The following is a 22,230-nucleotide window of genomic DNA, read 5'->3' as shown; positions in this document are numbered from 1 at the left end:
ACAATAACACTGTGTGTACAATCTATTATCCAGGAGCACACAGTAAATAAGCTTTAGTCCCGTGTTCACATCCTGTTACAGGTGGTGCAGCAACAACAGCAGCAGCAGCAGTAGCAGCGAAACCCTGTATTCAAAAGCAAACTAGCTCCTGAGCAAATAACATTTGCATCCACTTTCAATGGCTTGTTTTGTCAAATGAGCTGTCACATGGGTGGGGCATCGAATAGGGGCATCAAATAGGATTCTCAAACCACAGCTTAGCATTGTGTGGAAATCAGCTGCCTGTTGACCATGCTTCAAATCCCAACTAAAACTAGGGCTGAATATTTGCAACTTCTCTGAGAGATACGGAGAGACATGTGTTGGGTGTGTTTTAAAATCTATTTTATTATTTATTAAAGGTTTACCTACTTTTTTTTCCGTTGTATCGACAGTTTACATTTTTCTCTTTTTGTTTACAGATTTAATTTTAGTTACCTTAATAACATGTGGACACCCGTAAAACACTAAACAAGGAGGTTGCGGGCCATGATTTCACATGATATTAAGTGGTGGGCCGCATTTAATCGATTGGGGGGGGGCCGTATTTGGCCCACAGGCCGTGAGTTTGACACCTTCAGGCTACTGATGTAATATTGAATCCGACTGATTATAACTGCATGTGTTCCTGATTCTCACATGTTAGAGAGTAAAGTACAGTCAGATTATGACTCATACAGTACTTCACTCCTTTTACAATCAGATTAATAATTGTACCTGTTGACATCTTTTTATATTCAAAGGCTGAATGATTTGTTGTAAATGACAAGATATTGTGACTGTGGATTGATTTGTGATCATGTTTTAACTCAAGCTTCAGTTCAATAAATACTGAGTTTTAGATTTAAAACTAGATGACGAGATACAATCAAAATAGCAACTAATGCAAAGATAAGAATGTAAAGATATGAATTGTTTGTGTCATTTATTTTTTGCTTTTTTCAAATTGGCACACAACAGTAAACAATCGTCCTTTGCAGTTTCCTACTTTTGTTGTTTCGATTTGAAAATAAATCATCGTTCAGCCCTAGAATACTACATATTTTAATCTGATTTATCTTATTTAGAGTATGCTTTAATCAAACTACAGTAAGAGTATACATAGAGTATAGTAATAAACTCATGTATGTGGCACTGTAACACTGCCACACAAAAACACCAAACATGGAGTAGAAGTGTGCACAAATGCTGTGCACAAACTCCAATCACGCGATGGAAAAAGACGGAGACACTGCACGAGTAAGAGAGAGGTGGGGCTATGACATCATCGTTTCCACAAAGTTGGAACATAGTTGAATTTCGAGTTTTTTCTCCGCTCTAGGACCAAAAATAGCCAACGTTCTGTGTAGATAAAAAAGCCGACACTATAAGAAAAACTTTGTCTCGGATGTAAAACAACGGCTGCTACAGGTGCGTTAACATCATGTTTATTGTTAACATATGTAGGACAAAGGACAGACATGACAAGCCTGCAAGTCTTTTAAGTAACACGGTGACGTTTTGTGTTGGATGTGCAAACAAAGCCCAAGGCCGTGTACCTGAGTTCAGGTTTACTAACTCAAGACTCCTCCTCCTCCTCCTCCTCCTCCTCTTCTACTACCTCTCTGCTCCACTGCAACAAAGAACAAATGTCCCCAATAACAGCCCCCTCCCCCTTTCACTCATTAACTACACCTGCACATAATGCAGTGAGCTCAGGGTGTGATGGAAAGTTTTGGATATGAATAGATTATTTTGAATTCAGCTTTATGGTCAGTGGGAACTGTGAGCCAAATGTTTATGTAGAGACAAATAATGAGTATAAACTACTACTACTACTACTACTACTACTAATAAAAGTAGTAAATAAGTAAATAAGTAGTATGAAGAGTCAGAGTTTTGATAAAATAAAGACAATGAGTACATGACAAACCAAACGTGATAGACAATGAACTATAATGACACCGGTGTCTTCTATGTGACTGTTGTGTGCCTTTATTTGTTTCATATCACAGCAAAAAAGTTCAGATAATGCAGCAAATTAAATGTCCAGAAACATGATTGGCATTTTTCTTTGTCAAAATGATTTCATAAAGAAATAATCAAGAGTGAGGAATTGGGAACAAACATGTAGTTGCAGCTCTATGCTTCAATTACAACTCACACATCACTGTTAGAGGGCGGTATTTTAACATTTTCACTAAAAAAAAGAGAACATTTACAAGAATATGTTGTATTTTTCAATGTGAATTTTATGAAAGAAGTGTTTTGAACTGATAAAGCACAACAGCAAACTTCAGACACCTTAATATTAAAAACAATAAAACCCTATTTTTGTTGTTGACAGCACTGCAATCTTAATACTTAATAACTGTATATACATATATATATATATATATATATATATATATATATATATACAATACAGACAAGTATATGCTTTTATTTATTAATTTCCATAATATACTAGTGTTTCAATAGCAGGCATAACAGGTGTAACAGGCCAGCTCCTCTCTTATCCAACCAAGCCGACAGTATTATTTATCAACTGTACCACTTAAAAAAAACATGAATTATGCTTTGTTTCCGTAAGGAAACTCTTAGGTTGTTGGTGGTTTTATTGTTTTATTTATATTTTCTTCCACCATATGCTGACACCACAGCTCGGTGCTCACCTGTTACTCTTCACAACCGTGTTAATAAAAGCTGAATAGCACTTTTAACACGTTTCATGCTGTTTAAAGTCAACTTTTAGTGCAGCATATGTGTGTTTCTTTTTCAAATAAGAGACAACAAATGTTTCAGTCTTACCTGTAGCGCTACGCGAAGGTGTGGCACTTTGCCCTAGGTATCAAAAAACCACGGATAACTAAAGTTGTCATTTAAGTTGTTTCTCTTCCGGTCCAAGACAGAAATACACAAGTGACAAAAAAACAAAAGCAATTCGCAGTCTCCGGTCAACGTCTTCACCGTGAAACGACTTATTTTTCCCCGGTAGAGTTGTGGTGACTCCACAGTCCCATGTCTCCTGTTTGAACACAACAGTCTGCTGATGGTTCGTTAATCTGAGAAACTAGTGGCGCGTCGACGTACCCGTACCGTCACACAAGTGCTTCCTGTATGAGCTTTCAAAATAAAAGAAACTAAAAAGAAAAAAAAACACAAACGCGAACTCAAAATGGTACCTGCAAACTTCACAATTTATTACAGTCAAGGAAGCCACGAGAAAGCAAACTTCTATGTGAAAAGTCATCAAGAGGTTTACACGTACATGAGAAAATTACGGTGGCCCGTAAACCTTTGTTTTACAATATTTTGTATTTACTTACAAAGGGGTTTACAAAGTGCAAAATTAAAATTTTGATAATCGATAAAGACATTTGATTACAGTAAATTGCCTTCATCTTAGGTAGAACGGATGTTAAAATTTTAAAAGGCTGACGTACACACAGCGTCCACTTTATTAGGTACAGAGGACACAGTGCATTCAGAGGTGGTCTTCTCTATCCTATAGTTTCAACCAGTGCTTTTTTGAGTGACTGTTGCCTTTCTATCACCTCAAACCAGTCTGGTCATTCATAAGCTACAAAGTTGTTGATGTTTTTTTTGTTGTTGTTGTTGTTGTTTTTTAAAAAACAAACAAACATAACCCTTGGTTTTGCAACATAAATAAACTTTTATTTATGTTGCAAACACTCCGATATGTATAAATGATATGGTATGTTGTACCCATCTCTTACTGTATTTAAAGAATCTCTCTAATATATTTTAATTGGAAGATAACAGGAAGATATTAGAGTACAGTATATAAAAAAAAAAAACATTGAGGGATAACACACATTTTAATTTATTCCGTTTCCTTACTGTCAATTTCTCTTGCTATCACATTTCCAGGCCTTTGGAAGACAATCACAGAAGACATGGTCTCAACAGAGTACAAAGGTAACAAAAGTTTTAATACACCTGACTTCCTGTTTTGATTTGTGCACAATAGCTAGCTTGACGCACCTTAACCTGACCTGGCTGCCTCCTCACACTTACCATGGTTGATCATATGACTTGCAAGCGATTAAAGTGAGCTTGTCCCTTCACACATGCCCTCCACTTAACAAAACCTGGCTCCAGGCTCAATGGGAAATGGGGGAAAAATGAAGGGGACGCAATATTTACACTGCACAAGAAACATTTTGTGTCACATTAATGTGATAATCCTACTTTATCAGTTACTTCATTGATTCTAAAACAATTTTAACTTGCATTTCAGGATATGATGTGCTCACCGCTGATGAAAATGTAATTAATTCATAAATATTTTTCTTTTTGCAGTGCAGAGAGGGGGATGAGGATGACCTAAAACAACCAGTTTGAATGTTTCTGCATGCCCAAGTAAGTTCACACTTCATGGTGTATTATGGTTATATTATTTAGCACAATTTCACAAGGATGTGAAACATAAAAGAGAAAACAAATGTATAAAAATCTTGACAGAGATGATTTTTGGGGCGGATCATTAAAAATTAATTAATTCAATCTTTGAAACCAGGTTGATTAGATTAAATTTTAAAGGTGTCACAAAGTGTGAAATGTGAATGCAAAATAAAAACAAAAAAAGGAAAATATTAAGATATTTACATAATATACAACAAGCACCTTTCTCCATGGAAATGAACATGGAAAAAGTGCACTTGCCCAGAAGTTTTGCACCCAAAAGATTTATACTGATCTTGGCTGTGTCGTCAAGATCAGCTGTGTTATCCAATGCAAATTGGATATGCATTTATAAATGTATGCATTCACTATTTACTACTATGTAAAGACATTTTCTCATCAGTGTCAGTATGAAAGGTATGAGGCTGTTCAGACACTTGCAGGCTTATGGAAATGAAAATACGTAACACAGATAAAAAATACTGGAGATGTTATTTCCCCGCTGGCTGTGGCTGACAGGGTGGCAGCAAATATTCAAGCGTAGACACAAAACATGACAATGTGACACATCAAATGCAAACTGGAGCCCTCTTAGATATTTTCAAAGATACAGGACAGCGATGCTGTGCAGTGTGCACATATGGCTCCCGTCTTTCTTTTCGCTCCAGTGGTTTCATTCTTTTTCATAAAAAAAACAAAACAAACTACAACTTTTTGCTGTTGTAAAGCATCAGAAAGCAGCAAAAAAAAGTGTTAACTTTTATGATAAAAGAAATAAACAACTTACGTCTGAGAGATATGATGATTTACGCAGCGTTACGGTGTGTTCCATTTACATCGGAAGTGGCAGTGATGTCACATCTGAGTTGACCGCGTTATAGTTAATAATGGAAACTAAAATTGACATTTTCGTTAAATGAGTTTTAAAAGACGATAACGAACTGAAACTGAATTGTGCGAAAATGTGCTTACTTTCTGTCTTTTGTAAATGTATTTCTTATATAAGCATTTTGGTTTCATATGAAGTGTATTTTTTCTTTTTTTTCTTCGCTCACAAGCAATATGATGTATCTCATGAGGGTTATTTATTATAATGTATATCGTTATGTTCATGTGTGGCTATTTGATTTTTACCTGGCACGCTCACTGCATCCGACCTCAGCACTATTATGCACATTTTGCACTTCAGGCTAAATTCTTGTAGACTGTTATATTTCATTCAGAGATGGTTGTTCATCTGTCCAAATACATTTTATTAAAATGGCATGGTTGATATGATACACAATACTTATTATGACCCTTTTATATCGCACATACTCCACATTACAAAAACAAACAAACACTAAAACTAAGCATTTACAAAACTAGCAAACCCGCTATTAAAACTAAATAAAAGTATTTTAAAAACAAAAAGTCAAAACTAAATAAAAACGAAAACTAATGAAAAATCCGCAGCAACATATGGAAGTGAAATAGTACTATGTGAATAAATGAACAGTTAATGTGTTTTTAATATTGCCTGCCATCTTGGAATTCCAGTTAAAGGAATGCTCCCTGAACTTGTTATTCCGACTTCCGACTACAAGTGGAACGCGACAGTAGATGAGAAGATTGCTAGCTTTAGCTACGAAATGGCTTGCTAAGCTTAGCGTAAAGTAGCGTGTCCATAAGTCCAGATTTAGGATGGACAGTCCAGATTTTCGACACTCTGTTGCACTGGAACACAGTTTAGCTTCCAACGCACTTTGTTTTCCGTAAGTAAATACAAATACTCAAATGAAATATTTTTTTTCCTGTTTTTGTTACGCATACAACACGACATTAGGGCTGCAACTAATGATTATTCTCATAAATGATGAACCTAGTTGATTATTTACTCGATTAATTGAGTACTTGATACCAAAAAATGTTCATTTGCGTTTCCTAAAGCGGGAAATGATGATGTTCTTCATTGTTTTTTTTTGTCCACAAACCAAAACAATTGTTTTAATGATTTCTTTGTTAGCTGGGGCAAAGAAACCGAAAAATCTGAGAAACTTTTTTCAAATTTTTAATAAATAAAAACAATCAAACCGATAAATCGATTACCAAAATAATTAATGAATAAACACGATTAATACTCGAATAATCATTGCAGATCTACATGATCATAAATTAAATAATCTTGCAATTTACTAGCTTCAGCTTTATAATGTACTGGCAAAGAAATGCACATAAATATAAAAATAATGACCAACGTCATACTTTTTCCTGTTGTTTTAAACATAAAAAGACACAGCATGTGTCAGTTTGTGCATTAGACAGAGGAACGTTAATTACAGAAAGGTTTAGTGTCCTGATGTCACTATCTGAGTTAGGTTTAGAACAAATGACATACAAGCAAAACATCCTCCTTAGGACTGTACATTTGAACTCGCAAAAAAAGGTCTCATAACTTAATCAAAGACAAAGATATGGATTTCTTTGGGGATTTGAGACCTTTTCTTTCACTAAACCAACCAGAATGAAGTTGAATCTTTATCTTGGGTGTGCTTGACCTCTTTACATCTTAGCAATTCTAATGTTAACAGACTTTGATCCTTTGTCGCGCGCTGATGAATGTGCTCATTGTTGGACTTCAGCAGTGACGTATTCATGAAAGGACTTTTGACATGATACTGTGTCATAACTGGAAAGGTACCGCGTCTTTAAAATGGAAAACTAGGCAATTTGCTCGGTTTGATTTATTAAACTGAAGCCTATGAGAAAGTAGTGCGGGAGTTTTTCAGTCTCGTCCTCCACTTTGGTCAGATAAAAATAACAAAACCCCAACAGAACAGCAGAGCAGAGGACGCTCTTGTCTATTTAACCCATCGCAGCTTTTCTGACGCCTCTACAGTTCACCTGAAATCAAAATAGAGCGACTGGCTCAGAGAGGAGAGCCTTCACATGTGAGTGTCTCTCCTCTCAGCATGCTTGAGAAGAATTAGGTCAGCGTGTGTTGGTAGTTTTTTTTGTTGTTTTTTTTTATAGCCAGGATCTGTAGCATTGAGGTGGTTGTGAGAAATGTGAGGAGAGGATACAGGGAGATAGGGATGATGATAACAATGCACTTTGATCTTTGAGGTGTTTCAGCAGTCCGGTTTGTGACAAAACTCACCTCTGAGATGAAGAATGGCGCTTTGTAACGTGCGAGCTCCTCAAACTGGCATAGCTTCCTTGCGCAAACAGGACATATTTGATGCAAGGCTTTTCGTTTGGACAAACACAGCGGGCTTTCTCGCAGAACTTTTCATTCCAGGCTTACAAGGTTACAAGGTTAAGAGTGAGAGGTACGGGTTTGGTGACTCATACACTTCCCCACTTTTGTAAGTCGCTTTGGATAAAAGCGTCTGCTAAATGACATGTAATGTAATGTGTAATGTAATGTTAAAAATACAGGTTGCGGTTGGGGGGAAAAAAAAAAATCAAAAAAATACGAGGACGACAAAAGGAGAGCCCGGGCTTGTGGAGTAGATGCCATTGAGAGGGAGGTGGCTATTTTAGTGCTGTGTAAATAAGAGGCAATGTCCTACTGTACCTACTGTAGGACACACACACACACACAGAAACATGCAGCGTGACCTGTGGAGACCTCCTGCTCGACAAACAAGTGGTGTAATTATATGCCTGTGTGGCGCTGCAGGTGGAATGTGCTAGTGACAGTCAAGCCCTTGTTGTCATAAGGGCTGAAAGCAGCCCCAATAGCCAACAGACATGAGCTCACCATCATTACAATGAGAGGCGTGGCCAAGCCTGTCACCGCTGTGGACCTGATGTTGCCGTGGAGACGGGACACGTGCGCGCTTGCGAACACACACACACACACACACACACACAAGCAGATTGGCTGAGAGTGACACCACTGGGAAATTAAAATGGGAGCTCGAAGCAACAGGGTTTATTGGCCAATCACAGCTTGATCTTGGGGGTGTTTACCTTGCAGGTGCAGGTGCACTGCTTATGCATTGTCTAATTATACTGACGATGTCGGCCCGTATTGGGGAAATATTCACCACGCTTGTCAGGCGTTCGGCATCAGTGTGCGTGTGTGTGTGTGTGTGTTTTGTATTCTTCTGGCAGAAAAGAACAACACACGAATGACTTGTTCCGCAACACGTTCTGCAACTAAACCTATTGCCACTGGTTAACTGTGGCCAATTAGAGCTGAGCTTATTAACATCAGTCATTATCTTCTGTGGAAATCAAAGGCAGCACGTAGAAAAAAACTCAAACACTTTTGTGTCTAAAAGTAGACGCGTGATTGCAAAGTCTTGTACAGAAACCTGCAATTAGAGCGAGGAAAAAGCCTGCGGCGGCGTGGAGGCAAAAAGTGAACCATTTTATTACATTAAAATGTTTCATACAAACAATGCATACACACAAGTTCTTATATTGCTTCAGACATAAGTTCCTTTTTCTGTTTGAATTCCAGTTAAACAACTCTGTAACAAAATGTAAGTACAACATTTATGAAAATATAAATCTCTAAACAGGTAAGTCAGTCCCGACAATACAAAGAATACCATAGAAACATTCATTACCAGTATGTCAACTATGAGTTGCAAACATGTAAATTATTAAAAGTCATTCAAGTTACTGAACATACAATATTACCATTGACTGGCTCCCATATGGACACATTCAAATATACTCTTAAACTGGCATTCCAATATACTGTATTTTATAAGAGAACTCTTTTTAAACGTTTTAGCAAAGATAGCACATCTTCTCTAACATAAACAGAATCACAGTAGAACACTGAAACAATTTGGTAACAATATAATTACAGTACAAGCCTCAAAAACAAATGACAGCCAACAAAATGAAACACAAACTGTAATTGGGACTTTGGCAATTACGTGATTTTTTTTTTTTTTTCTCCTTAAATCAATTTCAAGAACTCAAGAAAAATAAAAGCTTTTTATTTGAAGGTTGTTGTGTTTTTTTCTTTTTTAAAGCTTGAAGCTGCTACCAAGTTTGAAATTATCCGAGGGCCATTATCTCAACAGTTCAAAACTAGTAAACATACAATAATATGGAATAGCCCTTAAAAAGTATTCATCAAAGTGTAATTGTGGTGGTTTTGTTTTAATCATGCCTGGCAGATGATGGGTCTGTGTCAGAGCTCATAATGTCAAATTGTTATAGACATGCTTCTTTTTTTTTTTTAACAAAAAAACAACAACAATTACAGCACCTGCATGGTACAACCTCAAAGATTTTCCAATATAATTTTAGATTGTCAGCAAGCCAGATGTTAACAGCTTTTACTGTGCGCCAGCTTGTCATTACGAGTCAGAATCTATTGGCCCACGTACATAGAGGAGTCAAAAAGATTTACAAATGTCAGTCTCTCATTGTGTATCACCGACGAAAAAACCTGCAGCAAATTCAGCATGAAATTAAAAACAACAACGTAAGAATGTATGAACATTTGGCAAACGTATATCGATCGCAAGGTTAGACAAGTAATCAGAGAAAATGTTTGTCTTTGTGAACGTCTAAATACAGATTTATTTATTTTTTGCCTTTACTCGATCGCTAATATTTAAGAAGAAGGAAAACAGCGAGTGGCTACTACATGCAAAAAAGTTCCCTGACCAGACTTGCACCATGACACTGTGGTCATGTGGCATGCACTCAGTGTCAGTTCAGTCATCAAGGTGCTCCTTGAGTACAGATTTAAAGCGGAAGGCACACATACGTTTTAAAAAGAAAGATCATTTTGAAGTGTGAATTTTGGCCCTTTGTGTCTTTCATTGACACAGTTTCCTGCTTCCACTCTGTTCTCAGATGTTCACAAAGCATTTCAGTGTAACGTTGTTTTTGATATTAGATTTTGCCCAAACTTTTTTTTAAGTTGCTAAAATTTGTGCCCAATGTTATTCCCCACAGGTTCACACAAGATGATATACAACTAGAGATTGAGATTTTTTTTTAATATCACTTCTTAAGAACAAAACCTTTCTGACCCTCATTTGAGCCCATAGATTTCAAATTTGCCCATCTCTGCAGTTAATAGTTAAGTTGAGTTGCCAACTTCTTCTTCTTCTTCTTCTTTTTTAATTGTTACCAGGCATATAATTTAAGAGGCGGTAGCATTTCATCAAGTCAACTTTAGCCTGCAAGTACGTGGATGGCCTTGTGTCTTTTAATTGGCAAATCCAGTCCTAGTATAAGACAAATCTAGATGATTTTAAACAAATGATATGATATTTAAAATTAATAAATCTAATACTTTCTCACAAACCACTCATAAAGTGCTTCCGACTAGCGTCTAAAACTCTAAATATATATTCACACGGCCACGTTGTTTCCGAGAAACACTGGGCTAAGCACTCTGTCCTCTTCTACTGGTACATTTAAAACAAACTCCACTAGACCTAAAGCAAGAACACTGGTTAAGGCGTGACTGTGTATGGTGCTATGCTACACTGTATGCTCAATAGTGGTGTTTCCCTTAGAACAAACAGCACACAAATGGGTGGAACAGCAGGTAAATTCACATCAAATTTACACAAACCGTTCCAAGACATTTCTACAACTATCATTACAAAGAGCAATGCCATCGATTTCACATGCTGTTGACTAGATTTCAGTAAACTGATCATTTAGATTTGACGTCAATGCAAGTTTTATGTAACTTTATATATATATGTATATATATGTTTACAAATTCCCTGCATTTTCATAAATCTTGTAATCTGCCCATAAAGAACATTTTAAATTCCAGGCACTCACTTTGATTGCATTAAGCACAACATAACATTTTAAGGAGTTGCACAAATTGCAGCAGCCAAAAAGAGATATGTACATATGTTCATAGTTCTTCCTTTTTGTACAGTACCGACGGATGTAAATACAAACATAAATATACTCTCTTGAGAATGACATTATGGCTTGATGTGCACAAAATAAATAAAAATAATGCTGAGGGATGAAATTGGCTAAGATCACTGGAATGGCTTTGAAATGTTTGACCGAGACATTTGAATAATAACTTTGTTCTTCAAATGCAAAAGGACACATAATGGCAAACAAATAATTCACAGAATTACATATAATTTTTTTTCCTTTTCAAAACGTCCATATTTTTCTTTAACAGTCTTCATGTGTAAAACAAACAGAAACTATATCTTAAGTTGGAAGTAAGTAATAAATAATTTGAGTGCAGCGTTAAAATGGTCGGCCCATTAACTACCCAGAGGGCTGACATCTGCAGCTGAATCACGTGGCTGTAAACAAGAATCAACTGCAACCCCAGAGATTCAAAAACTTGGTCATCTGTCTTCAACCTCCAGTCCTAACCCCACCTGCTCCATGTTCTCCATCCATTACTGCAGCAATTCAGACTTTTTTGTAGGCGTTGTTGACTCACCTTCACCGGAGTCAGACACGTTGATGGGGCTGTCCCTGGAGAAGACTTCTGTTGACTCCCTCCAAATGCAGTCAGCTATGGTCTTAAAGGAATGGTTACCGCATTTGGGCCTCACCTTTTGTGATGCGTTGTTGACAATCTGCCGGCTGTTGGAGGTGGCTATCTTTATCTTGAGGGCAGCATCCACGCGGTCCACTACAGTGTACGTGCCGATGCTACCATCTTCAAAGCCAATGATTATGTTTAATGCTCGCTGAGAGAGAGCGAGGAAGGTGGGCGTCTTGTAAAGCGAGCATGTACCGATGCTCTTACCGTCAGCGAGGCGCATCACTATCAGATTGGAGACCACACCGGCATCGTCATCTTCATCACAGTTGCGGAAGCAGACATACACTAGATAACGTCCATCTCTAGATAATTTCTGACGCCAGATTATACCGGCAGCATGGACAAGCCTCAGCTTTCCACTGTGAAGGTCCAGGACGTTAATGTTCTCATCACCCTTGGAGACAATGCCTAGTTTCCCATTGGGTGAGATCTGGAAGTCCTCTAGATTTTTGAGGAAGTTGGTTGGCAGTTGGACTCGCCTGCAAACTGACTCATCTGCCACATTCCAGATAAAAACGGTCTCTGTGGATGTGATGAACACAGCACAGTCGGGGCAGTCAGGAATCAGCTTGAAGTTGACAATGGTGATGCCGTCATCACAAACAAACTTCTTGGACACACTCCCTGACCATAGGCTGACTGCAAGGAGTTTGTTTTTGGAGGTTCCCACAAGGAAAGTGTTTGCTGTGGTGATCAATGCATTTTGGAGGGTGACTAAAATGTTACACACTTTGTGCCCAGTTGCAAGCCTCCAGACTCTGGAGGCATTCTGCTCACAGAGCGACACCACAAACTGGTCATTGTGGGTAATTAGCAGCTGTGATATTCTCTGTCCATTGATGCGGAAGATATTTTCTCCAGTGTTAGTTTGCCAAATATACTGGCTGCACTTGTCATCTGAAGTCACAATGAGATCCCCTGAGGACGTAAGAACACAGTTCTCCACTATACCCTCGTGCTTAAAGACTGTCTCAATAAAACCTGTGCTGAAGTTCCACTTGTGGACAGCTTCTGAACCATCCATGGTGAACACATAATCCTCTCTGCCAGACAGCAGCAAGGTCTGAATCTTCTTGCCTGTTTTGTCAATATTGGACATGGCGGTGATGATATCAATGTCCCACACAGAGAGCACTCCACTGCTTGCAACAGACAGCAACAAGTTGTGGTGAAATGATTTGATGAGTTTGACAATAGCCCCTGAGATCTCAATCAGGCTGGCCATGCATTGACCACTGTCCCTTCTCCAGACAAAAATGGATGAGGTGTTCTCCATGGAGGCCACAATACTTTGTCCATTCTTGGAGAGAACAGCAGCAACAAAGCGCTCACTACGTTTGGCTTTGAACTTCTCCACCATTTTCCATACCTTAGTATCTAGTACTTCAATACTTCTGGCCTTGCAAATGAGAATGGAACGTTGGTCCTCTGATAACTCAATGCCTACCACCTCAGTCTCATCCCCTCTACAATCATAATCCTCCATCAGCTTGGGGTTGGTGATCTCTTTGGTGTTCCATACAGACAAACTGCCTTCGTTGTCAATCATCACCATTTGGTGGAGGGTGTCCAGCACAAGAATGGACTTGACAAATCCCCCAGAAAACTCGGAGGTCACAGTGGCCAGCTTGTCACCATTTCCCAGATGGAAGATGGATGCTGTGTTGAGGTACTGGCCACAGAAAGCATACATTCCATCTGGTGAGCACTGGACACAAGTAACCTCATACCAACAATGAAACTGGTAGAGAGGCCAGCCATAAAGTAGATCAATGACATTGACATCCTTACTGGCCTCGAGCCAAGCCAAAGCATGGTGAGTGGACAAAGTAAAACCATTGATGAAGGCCACCCCGCCAGCAACACCACTGTGCTTGGACCCCTTGATTTCAACCTCAGATAAAAGGCAGGACTTGTGATTATCATAGATAAGCAGCGTGTTTTTGGTTGTAGCCACAACTAGATACTTTTCATCAGTGGTTAACCTGATTCCCAGCACAACAGACCTGGCTGTGTCAATTTGTCGCAGGAGCTGTCTGCTCTCTACATCCCAGGTACTGACAGAACCATCTTCCAGGGCTACAAGGACTATGTTTGGAGCTAGGGTTGGCAAGATCTCCACAATCTGCATGTAGCTAGAGCACAGAGGAAGCCTTTCTGGACTGTAGGTGACATCCATAGAGGAGTGGAGAGGCACTATGGAGCAATACTTCGGGCCATCTTTGTCACACTCTAAGAGAAGGTGTCTGAGCTTTGGGAGGGAGGTGACGACTGGCAAAAGCCGCTGCTGCAGTTCTGCAGAAAGTGATGCTGGATTTTTCATAACTTTTACCTTGATGCTACGCAAAGTTGTGGCCAGAAACTTCAGCTCTTTCTCTTGGGTGTAGCTGTAAGCAAGGTCGATGTCAGTTAAAGCTTTTTCAAACTGACCTATCTTTATCATTGTGTAAAGCCAGCTGAAGTTCATGATGACACCAAACATGAGGTCATCAGTGCGGCCACTCCTGGTAAGGTGGTACACCAGCTCTGTCATCTTTCTGTGGTTTACAAAGAAAATGTCAGGTTCCAAAAGGTTGCACTGGAACACCCAAGGCTGCTCAGGAGTTTGCCTGTCATACGAATACTTATCTGATGATGTTTTTTCATGGGACTGTTGATGGTGGGGGTTTTTGTGATGAGATATGTTGAGGGAAGTGAAATGGTTGTTATCATACGTGAATATCTTCTTCCTGCCCCCTGACCATGCCCCTAAGAAATACTCTGCTAGGAGGCTGTGCATTTGATGGACATCCTCTTCATTGCTGAGATACAGCTTCTGGGCAATGAGATGCAGGTGTCTGTTGGCCCAGACCATCAGGGTTACGTTACGTACTTGACGTTCCACAAGATATCCCTCCAGCTCCTCTTTGAGCTTTGCAACCAGGTGGTAAGAGATCCTCAAAGGGTTTTTGAGGTAAGTTGCTACAATTACATCACCGAGGACTATGTTATCCAGGGACAGAATATCTTCCAGCTCAACCTCAGTTAGTCCAGTTTTGGCCATAGTGATGTAGCCTAATGCTCTGAAGACAAATCTTTGGCCCAGCTTGTTCTCCACTGAGTAGAAGAGATGCTCTATGCTTTCATGCACTGTGGAGCACAAGGACTTGTCATCCACATCTTTGTGAGACCTCCAGTGGACTACTTCTCTGTAGATGAGGTTGACAAACATTGGTAGTGTACACTTCGCAAGTGCCTCATTGACATAGATCTGCTGGCCTGAGGTTACTTTCCTCTTCACCCCCAGCAACTGCTGCTTTAATGTTTGGCTGCAAACCTTGCGGTCCCTTTGAATTAATTCCACATAGTACCCCTCATCATGAATAAGGTGTCGGAGCTTCTGTAGGATGCCATGTTTATTTGGCAATGTTGAGACTACAATGCGCACTGTCCGAGGCAAGTGTATGGGGAGCCACCACAGCTTGCGAGCTTCATCGGCATCTGAGAGCTGCTCCAGTGCATCCAGGACAATGACCAAGGGCCTGTGGAGTGAGGATTCTCCTAGAAGGTTGATGAGGAGCTCCCTCATCTCCTGGATCTTGTTAGGCAAAAAATGAATCAGGCAGCGGTAATTTATTGCAATCTGTTCACATATGCTCTGGAGGAGGGTGCGTAGGTCTGTGGAGGGCTGGCTGGAGCCAATATAACGAACGATAACCACTGGGTCGGTTTCAGGGCCCATCTCTGTCTGCAGCCATGTGTAGGCCTGAAAAACAGCAAAAAAGGTGGCTGTTAGAATAACATGTCTGAAATGTAACATTTTAAAATGGAAAATTCCACTGGGGCGTTCATGTTTGCTTTTATTTACCAATGTAATTTACTTTTATTTTCAAAGGCTGGCTAGAGAAGCAGCGGAATAACCTGAATAATGAAGCGCTGCGGTGAGGGTAGACGGATCTAATTAATTGTTATCCCCACAGTATGAGGCAGGGCTCATTAGCATGACACAGAAAGGAGATTTAATGTGTTGCTATGTTAGGACAGCATGCCTCTGCTACACTAAATGTATAACTTTTATTAGACACAGAAGAATGTACAACAATCATCGATGTCCATGTGTTACGTCCTCAAACATTGTCTGAGTCATTAATACACAGATTTTAATTCACATAGATATACTCTGTAATTATTAGGCATATTGTAGGAATGAACACTGCTCCAGATTTGAGGCTTCATTGATATTATAATTTCATTCATGATTTCATTAAAGAGCGCAGCTGAGATTTCAGAAGAGATTAACATTTGACACTTATTTGACACTTTTAGGGCAACAGTGATGATGCCTGTTCCACATTTATCTGTGAGTATGTGTGAGAGAGAAAAGAAGAGGAGAGAACATCTGTCAGTAGAGTCTTTTTGTCAATCATTTTGACAGCCTCCTGCTATTAATGGACAATTACATTAATGATACGTAAGTATAACATGTCGTGTTACATTAAATACAACTACAATATAAATGCAAAGCAGGAAGGCACGGTCATAGCAGTGCAGATGTGAATGTCTCGAAACAAGTATATTTCCTAATTTTGTAATCAACCATAAATATAGTCAACACAACTTTAATTAACCTGACTTGTGTACAGTAAATGCCAGCCATTACCAGAGGCCTGGAATTCAGTGGAGTCTCTTAGGACTCGTTCCTGTACTGGCAATATTCTCTAACTGTACCAAAGAAGCCATTGCACTCTATGGAGCCCATTATATTCTGCCCTATATTAAGCTATCATAGACTATTTAACAACCAAGCCACCGACGCAAAGCAGAATTAAGCGTGAAGCATCGTCCTGGTGGTCTTAAAGCGAGGCAGGATCAGGTGCATTTTTGGCTCATTGCTACCTGGAGGCGGCACAAAGCAGTTGCACGATTGGGAGGTAAATAAAAAAAAAATCAATGATTCCATTATTTTACGGGTACGTGATCACCTATATAGGAGCATATCACGATCGTGATAATAGCACTTGCATGTTCACATGCAAATCAAGTGGTCCTCGGCCCGCTTCTGTCCTATTTTAGTCTGACTGATTCTTACATCAAACACCAGGGCCGCATGAGAATTCAAACTATTCCTTTTTTTGGTTTTGACTCTTACTTTACTTACACAAGACAATGTAGCTATGAGAAACGTTTTTTTTTCATTTTGGTGAATTCTTTAATCTAAAATGAAAAGATCATTGAGTTGGAGGTTTTTTTTAACATATTTTTGGGATAACTGATGCCAGCAGCAATAACAATATCTGGCAGTCTGCCTGCACAGGATTACAGTTTACAGTCAAATGCCGTGGGAACATTTTTATTGAACAATAGTGCTCTCTACAACACATTCCTTTGAATGTAAATTAGCTGCTTCCTGTACTAGTTCTTCTTTAACCACATTATATACCATTTTAGTGTTTGCAAACTAAAAATAGGGTCTTTTGGGGTGTTTTTCTGCTGTGTTGAGCTTTGATTGACATGGTAATATATAATTTTATTTAATTCACCTACATCGCCCTTCACTTATTGTGGCACTAACTCCCGAGCTGTGGGAAACCAAACATTTGCTTTACTAATCTTGGACCAGCACTGACCTTCTGAGATAAACTGCATCTTTTGAGCTGTTAAAACATACACTAGGGAATGAATCACTGCATGAAATATTGGCTTTGTCCTTTTAGCTTTGCACTAATAATGCGGTGGGAAATTTCAGAATAGATAAGGCAGCCCACGCACAATACGGTCGTGTGATTAATCAGTGTGGGCAATAACGAATCTCCACTCAAGTCATCTGCTAATCAACTAAAACATTTATTTATTTATGTACAGTATTTATCTAAATTATTATTATTTTTTTTAAAAAAGTGCTTTCTAATACCACTTACAAGGACACTTAATGTCAACTGCGCTATGCACGTATAACTGAGGAGGAGTATGGATTCTAAAGCCCTCGTTATGTTGCATGACGGACCAATATTCAATAACTTTATTTCCTAAAGTACACACTAGAAATAATTTCCTATAATCTGTAACTAAATCTGTAATCTTGGGGGTTCAGAATGAGAAATTCAAGTGCAGCTTCAGATCATTTCAATGGCATTTTGCCCTAAACCCATGCTAATTTCCATAGTAATCTGCATCCTCACAAACACACCTAAACATGTATATCATGTGACCTTTCAGGTGCACTGAGCATGTCCATGCTGATGTAAACAGGAAGCTGATCAGTTGTTTGCCTTGTGCATGCTCACTGTAACCTTTCATCATTATCGTCACACGTTTTTGCTGCTTGTTTTGGTTTGTGTTACCGCGTATTAATGTGGCATTTATTTAAAAAAAGGCCGGACAGGAGCTGTGGGTATGTGGGTGTCTGCTGAATGATCTTGGCTACGGTGTGACGCTAATGTAGGTGGACGCAGCCAGATGGCACACAAGAGTGAACAAAGACTATGTTGTACGGGTGCAAACTTAATCTACACACACACACATTAAAAAAAAAAACATATCACTACTGACAAATGCACAAGGTCTCCACTACTGTATGACATTGACTTACTGTTCCCTTTTTTCTGGAGACTAACCATAACTATGACTTCTTAGACTTGGTGCTGATGGTTAGATGCTAACCGGATTAGCCAAGCAGCACGCTTGGTGCAACGCAGGCAAACCTCCGTACAAGTTCAAAGCCTGTCAAACTCTGATCTACAAATGTGGAGGCGGCAAAGCAGGCAGCATTGGTCAAACAAGAAATTAATGAGAGAGGTTTTTTTCAAGTTTAGACTCATCTATCAAGCTTTTTTCGTCTTTTGTCTTCTACATAGCGTTAAATGGCACGTTCATTCCTCTCTGACGTTTTTGGATTGTTTTAGAGTCCATGTCTTTTTCAATATCTCACCAATATAGGACTGTAGGAGGCTTGTCAATAACTAGTACTTGCCTATTTCTCCGGCTTATAGAAACCTAAAGCTAAGCTTTACCTAAAACCTAAACCTGACTTGCTGCTTGTCTTGAGAAGAGAACATTACGGAAGAACATACGCACAACACCTGTTTTTGCTGAGGGTGCAACGGCTGAAAGAACACAAAGGGTGAAAGGAGACGGAGTCCTTCCGGTCTGGATCTTCCTCGGGTCATAAAGTGCTTCTAAAAGTGTGCTACAGATGGTCCAGAATGCGGCAGTGCATCTGGTCTTCAATTCAGCCTAAAAGGGCACATGTCACCACTGTTCATTGAGCTCCACTGGCTACCCTTAGCCACTCACATAAAATTCAAATCACTGATGCTAGCCTACAAAGTGTTCCATGGGTCTGCTCCCATCTACTTAAATGCTCTCATACAGGCTTATGTTACTCCTCGACTACTCCGTTCATTAAAGGATTAATGTCTGGTGGTGCCAACCGCCCGCACAAGACAATTCAGACTCTTTTGACGTGTCGCACCACGCTGGTGGAATGACCTACCAGTCGCGACCAGAACAGGGGCGTCCCTGTCTATCTTCAAGAGGCTCTTGAGGACCCAACTCTTCCAAGAGCATCTTCTGTCTGAGCACCTTACCTTACCCCCTCCCCTGCACCATCTCCTTCTGCACTTGGATCCACTTCTGCACGCTCACCCTCTTTTCAGTCGCTTTGGATAAAAGCGTCTGCTAAATGCTTAAATGTAAACGTAAATGGACCCTCTATACTGTTTTTGTGGCAAGTGTGCCGGCTCTGTCTCTTTTTGGACTCCCTGCCTGCGCCCATTGAGAAGACAAGTCCCCATAATGTGTCTGTGTGAACAGATGTAGAACTGACTCACACACACACACACATGCAGGAACTGAGAGACACACAGATGGTCAAACAGTTGCACACTCCCTAACGTAATGTTGAACAAAGAAGGACACATGCTCAGAACAGAACTTTCTGCTGCTCGGGGATCTCTCAATCGAAACAAAAGCAGAAGATCTAGTTTGATGATGTTGTGAAGCAGCGTGGAATTGTGGGAATTTTTGTCTGGGGGGGGAGCTTCGGTGGCAAAACACGCAGCATACAGCAATGAGTAGGTATGACCACTGATTGGTCAGAGTGTCGTCACAGGAAGAGGCATGAGCGCGACGTCCGACACAAGAATCGAACTGGACAATGCCGGACTGTAGATCAGTTAAAAAGACTTAACAATCCTAAAAATGTGGGTTAATCTCCAACAATTACCAAGGAAATGTCTCAAATGACTCCGCTCACGTTGAAGACGTACTATTGTAACGGAAAACCAACCAAACTGTAGAGGCGAGGTGAGTGGAGGCGCACTGGGACTATCTAGTCCCTATTTTTAGTTACTTTACAGCAGAAGTGTTGTATATCATATCTTTCACTGTCATATCTCTTGTGTCTCACCTCTTTGGCCACCTCAGAGAGCAGCAGCGTCTTTCCAGTGCAGGGTCCACCAAACACCACCATAGGGCTCATTCTGCTCGCCTTGGATGGCATAACATACTCGTGCACATAATCCAAAGTCTCAGCCTTGTACTCATAGAGCGCCGCGTAGGTTTTACAGAGAGACAGATGCTGCACGATCTCGTCATAGAGCGGGTCAGTCTCCGTGTCAAAGTTCTGCTGGACCGTGGCCTGGATGATGTCCACCATGTCCTCGTAGAACTGCTTGCACAGGCCTTCCACATAGTGGCTCTCCACTTCTTGGGAGTAGCCCAGCTTCATGTCACAGTGCGTGACGGAGGAGTAGACGCGCAGGTTGGAGGCGGCGACGATCGTCGGGATGAACTCGTCCCGTACTTTGAGAAGGCGCTCGTAGGCTTCCTGGTTGCGCATGACGCGGTCGCTGCTCACCACGGTGTCCATGTACCGGGTCATGTCGGGGATTTTGGCGAAGCGGTCAAAGTTGGAGATCTTGCGGATGTAGCAGACACATTTCCTGAGAAAGGCAGGCGTTTGTTTCCCAAGGGCAAAGTCTAACTCGTCCTCTAAGGCTGAAATCAGAGGAAAAACAAAACGTCATACAGTATTTTACTTAAAAAAAAAAAAAAAAATTTTTGAAAAACAAATTTTCCACGGTGCTGATAAACCATGGACTGTATAGAAAAATGAACGTAGTCCTCAAGTTGCAAAACTCAGTTTTTGAAACATGGAAGTACATTACATCACCTGCAACCAGGCTCCTATTGGACAATACCAGCTGTCAATCACACTGCTGCCCACTCATCCTTTTAATGTCTAAGTTTTTTTCTAAATAAATTAGGCCTTTTTAAATGTTTACTGATGTTATAAATTAAGCTTTTCCCATAGAGTATTTTTGCCTCCTGGTGATTTACCATCCAACATCCTTGTCTTCACTTCTGCAACTGGAGAACAAATGCTATTTTTATCAACAATCTGTGTTAAAAACAAATCATTGGCTCTTAGCGTACAGCCTGCAAAGTTTGAAGTCTAACAGATGTAGGGTTTTTATGGTTGGAACACATTTTTAGCAGCTTTTGTCCTTTTCTCTTTTTTTTTTAAACGAAGAAACTAAAGAAATCTCATAAGCCAGCCATGCTCAACTGGATCACAGGGTCTCCTACAAGGAGCTGGACTGCTGAAATTCTGCCAACGTCTCCTGTGTAGTTTTTGTGAGGCCGCTAATTAGGTGGGAGAGAAAAGAAGTACTTGTCAAAGGAAAGTTGGGAGTTTGAGAAGACGGTACGACTTCCTTTGCGGAGCATCATCAAGCCAAACTGGAGCTTCCTGACACAAAAGCGACGTTCCCTTTTCATGTGAAATTACAAAACCTGAGTGCCAATTAACCGTGAGATTTGATTATATTTTTCTTTTATTTCCACCACAAGAGAAGCTACGAGCTGTGACTCGTCTGTGAGACTTGTCATGATGCTTGATCGTCACCCCACAAAGGCTGATTTGGAAAAGAAAAAGATGTCTGGAAAGATTAGTTCGCTCATGTCCAAACACATCAAGGATAAATGGGTTATTCTCAAGTGGGAAAGTCTATTCTGGATGAGAAATGGATGCACAGACGTATCGTGTGACTATTGCGATGCACTGGGAAATCAATGAAAGCTGCTGTCATTGTTTCCAACGTTTTTTTTATCCATCCAGACTAAAACACTGACCCAGAAATAAACTGAAATGGAGGCAGAACTGTGAATTTATGTCCCCCATTGGCTGCTTGTTGTTTCCGTCTTGCTGTGTGTTGTTCTGCAGCTGTTGCAGCACTTTGGCCCGAGACAAATGTCCCAGCGGGGGCAATAAAGTATATCTGTTTGTTTGTTTGATT

At 40.0% G+C, this 22,230-nt stretch overlaps 3 protein-coding genes across 5 annotated transcripts in view; 1 reads left to right on the top strand and 2 right to left on the bottom strand.

Annotated features, from left to right (window-relative positions):
• Positions 1 to 3,091, bottom strand: part of zgc:194930 (uncharacterized protein LOC557813 homolog) — a 25,915-nt gene extending 22,824 nt beyond the window's left edge. The window contains exon 1 of one of the 2 annotated variants that reach the window (XM_044020858.1): positions 2,830 to 3,091. The gene's annotated coding sequence lies outside the window, so the exon portion shown is untranslated. Of the gene's footprint in view, positions 1 to 1,577; positions 1,845 to 2,829 lie in introns of those variants that run through there. The other variant, XM_044020859.1, reaches the window with a different exon arrangement.
• Positions 1 to 22,230, top strand: part of arap2 (ArfGAP with RhoGAP domain, ankyrin repeat and PH domain 2) — a 280,445-nt gene that overhangs the window by 10,044 nt on the left and 248,171 nt on the right. The window contains exons 2-3 of the mRNA XM_044020851.1: positions 3,913 to 3,960; positions 4,345 to 4,404. The gene's annotated coding sequence lies outside the window, so the exon portion shown is untranslated. The remainder of the gene's footprint in view (positions 1 to 3,912; positions 3,961 to 4,344; positions 4,405 to 22,230) is intronic.
• LOC122766182 (NACHT and WD repeat domain-containing protein 2) overlaps positions 10,282 to 22,230 on the bottom strand; it is a 47,807-nt gene continuing 35,858 nt past the window's right edge. For both annotated transcript variants that reach the window (XM_044020848.1, XM_044020849.1), the window contains 2 exons: positions 20,340 to 20,929; positions 10,282 to 15,698 (listed from right to left, as the gene is read on the bottom strand). In XM_044020848.1, coding sequence (XP_043876783.1) covers positions 11,802 to 15,698; positions 20,340 to 20,929 — 4,487 coding nt within the window. In that variant the 3' untranslated portion in view covers positions 10,282 to 11,801. The remainder of the gene's footprint in view (positions 15,699 to 20,339; positions 20,930 to 22,230) is intronic.

The sequence above is a fragment of the Solea senegalensis genome, linkage group LG3 (assembly GCF_019176455.1).
Source record: "Solea senegalensis isolate Sse05_10M linkage group LG3, IFAPA_SoseM_1, whole genome shotgun sequence".
Taxonomy (NCBI): Eukaryota; Metazoa; Chordata; class Actinopteri; order Pleuronectiformes; family Soleidae; genus Solea; species Solea senegalensis.
The sequence above is the reverse complement of the archived record's forward strand: the minus strand, read 5'-3'. Positions and strand labels throughout refer to the sequence as shown.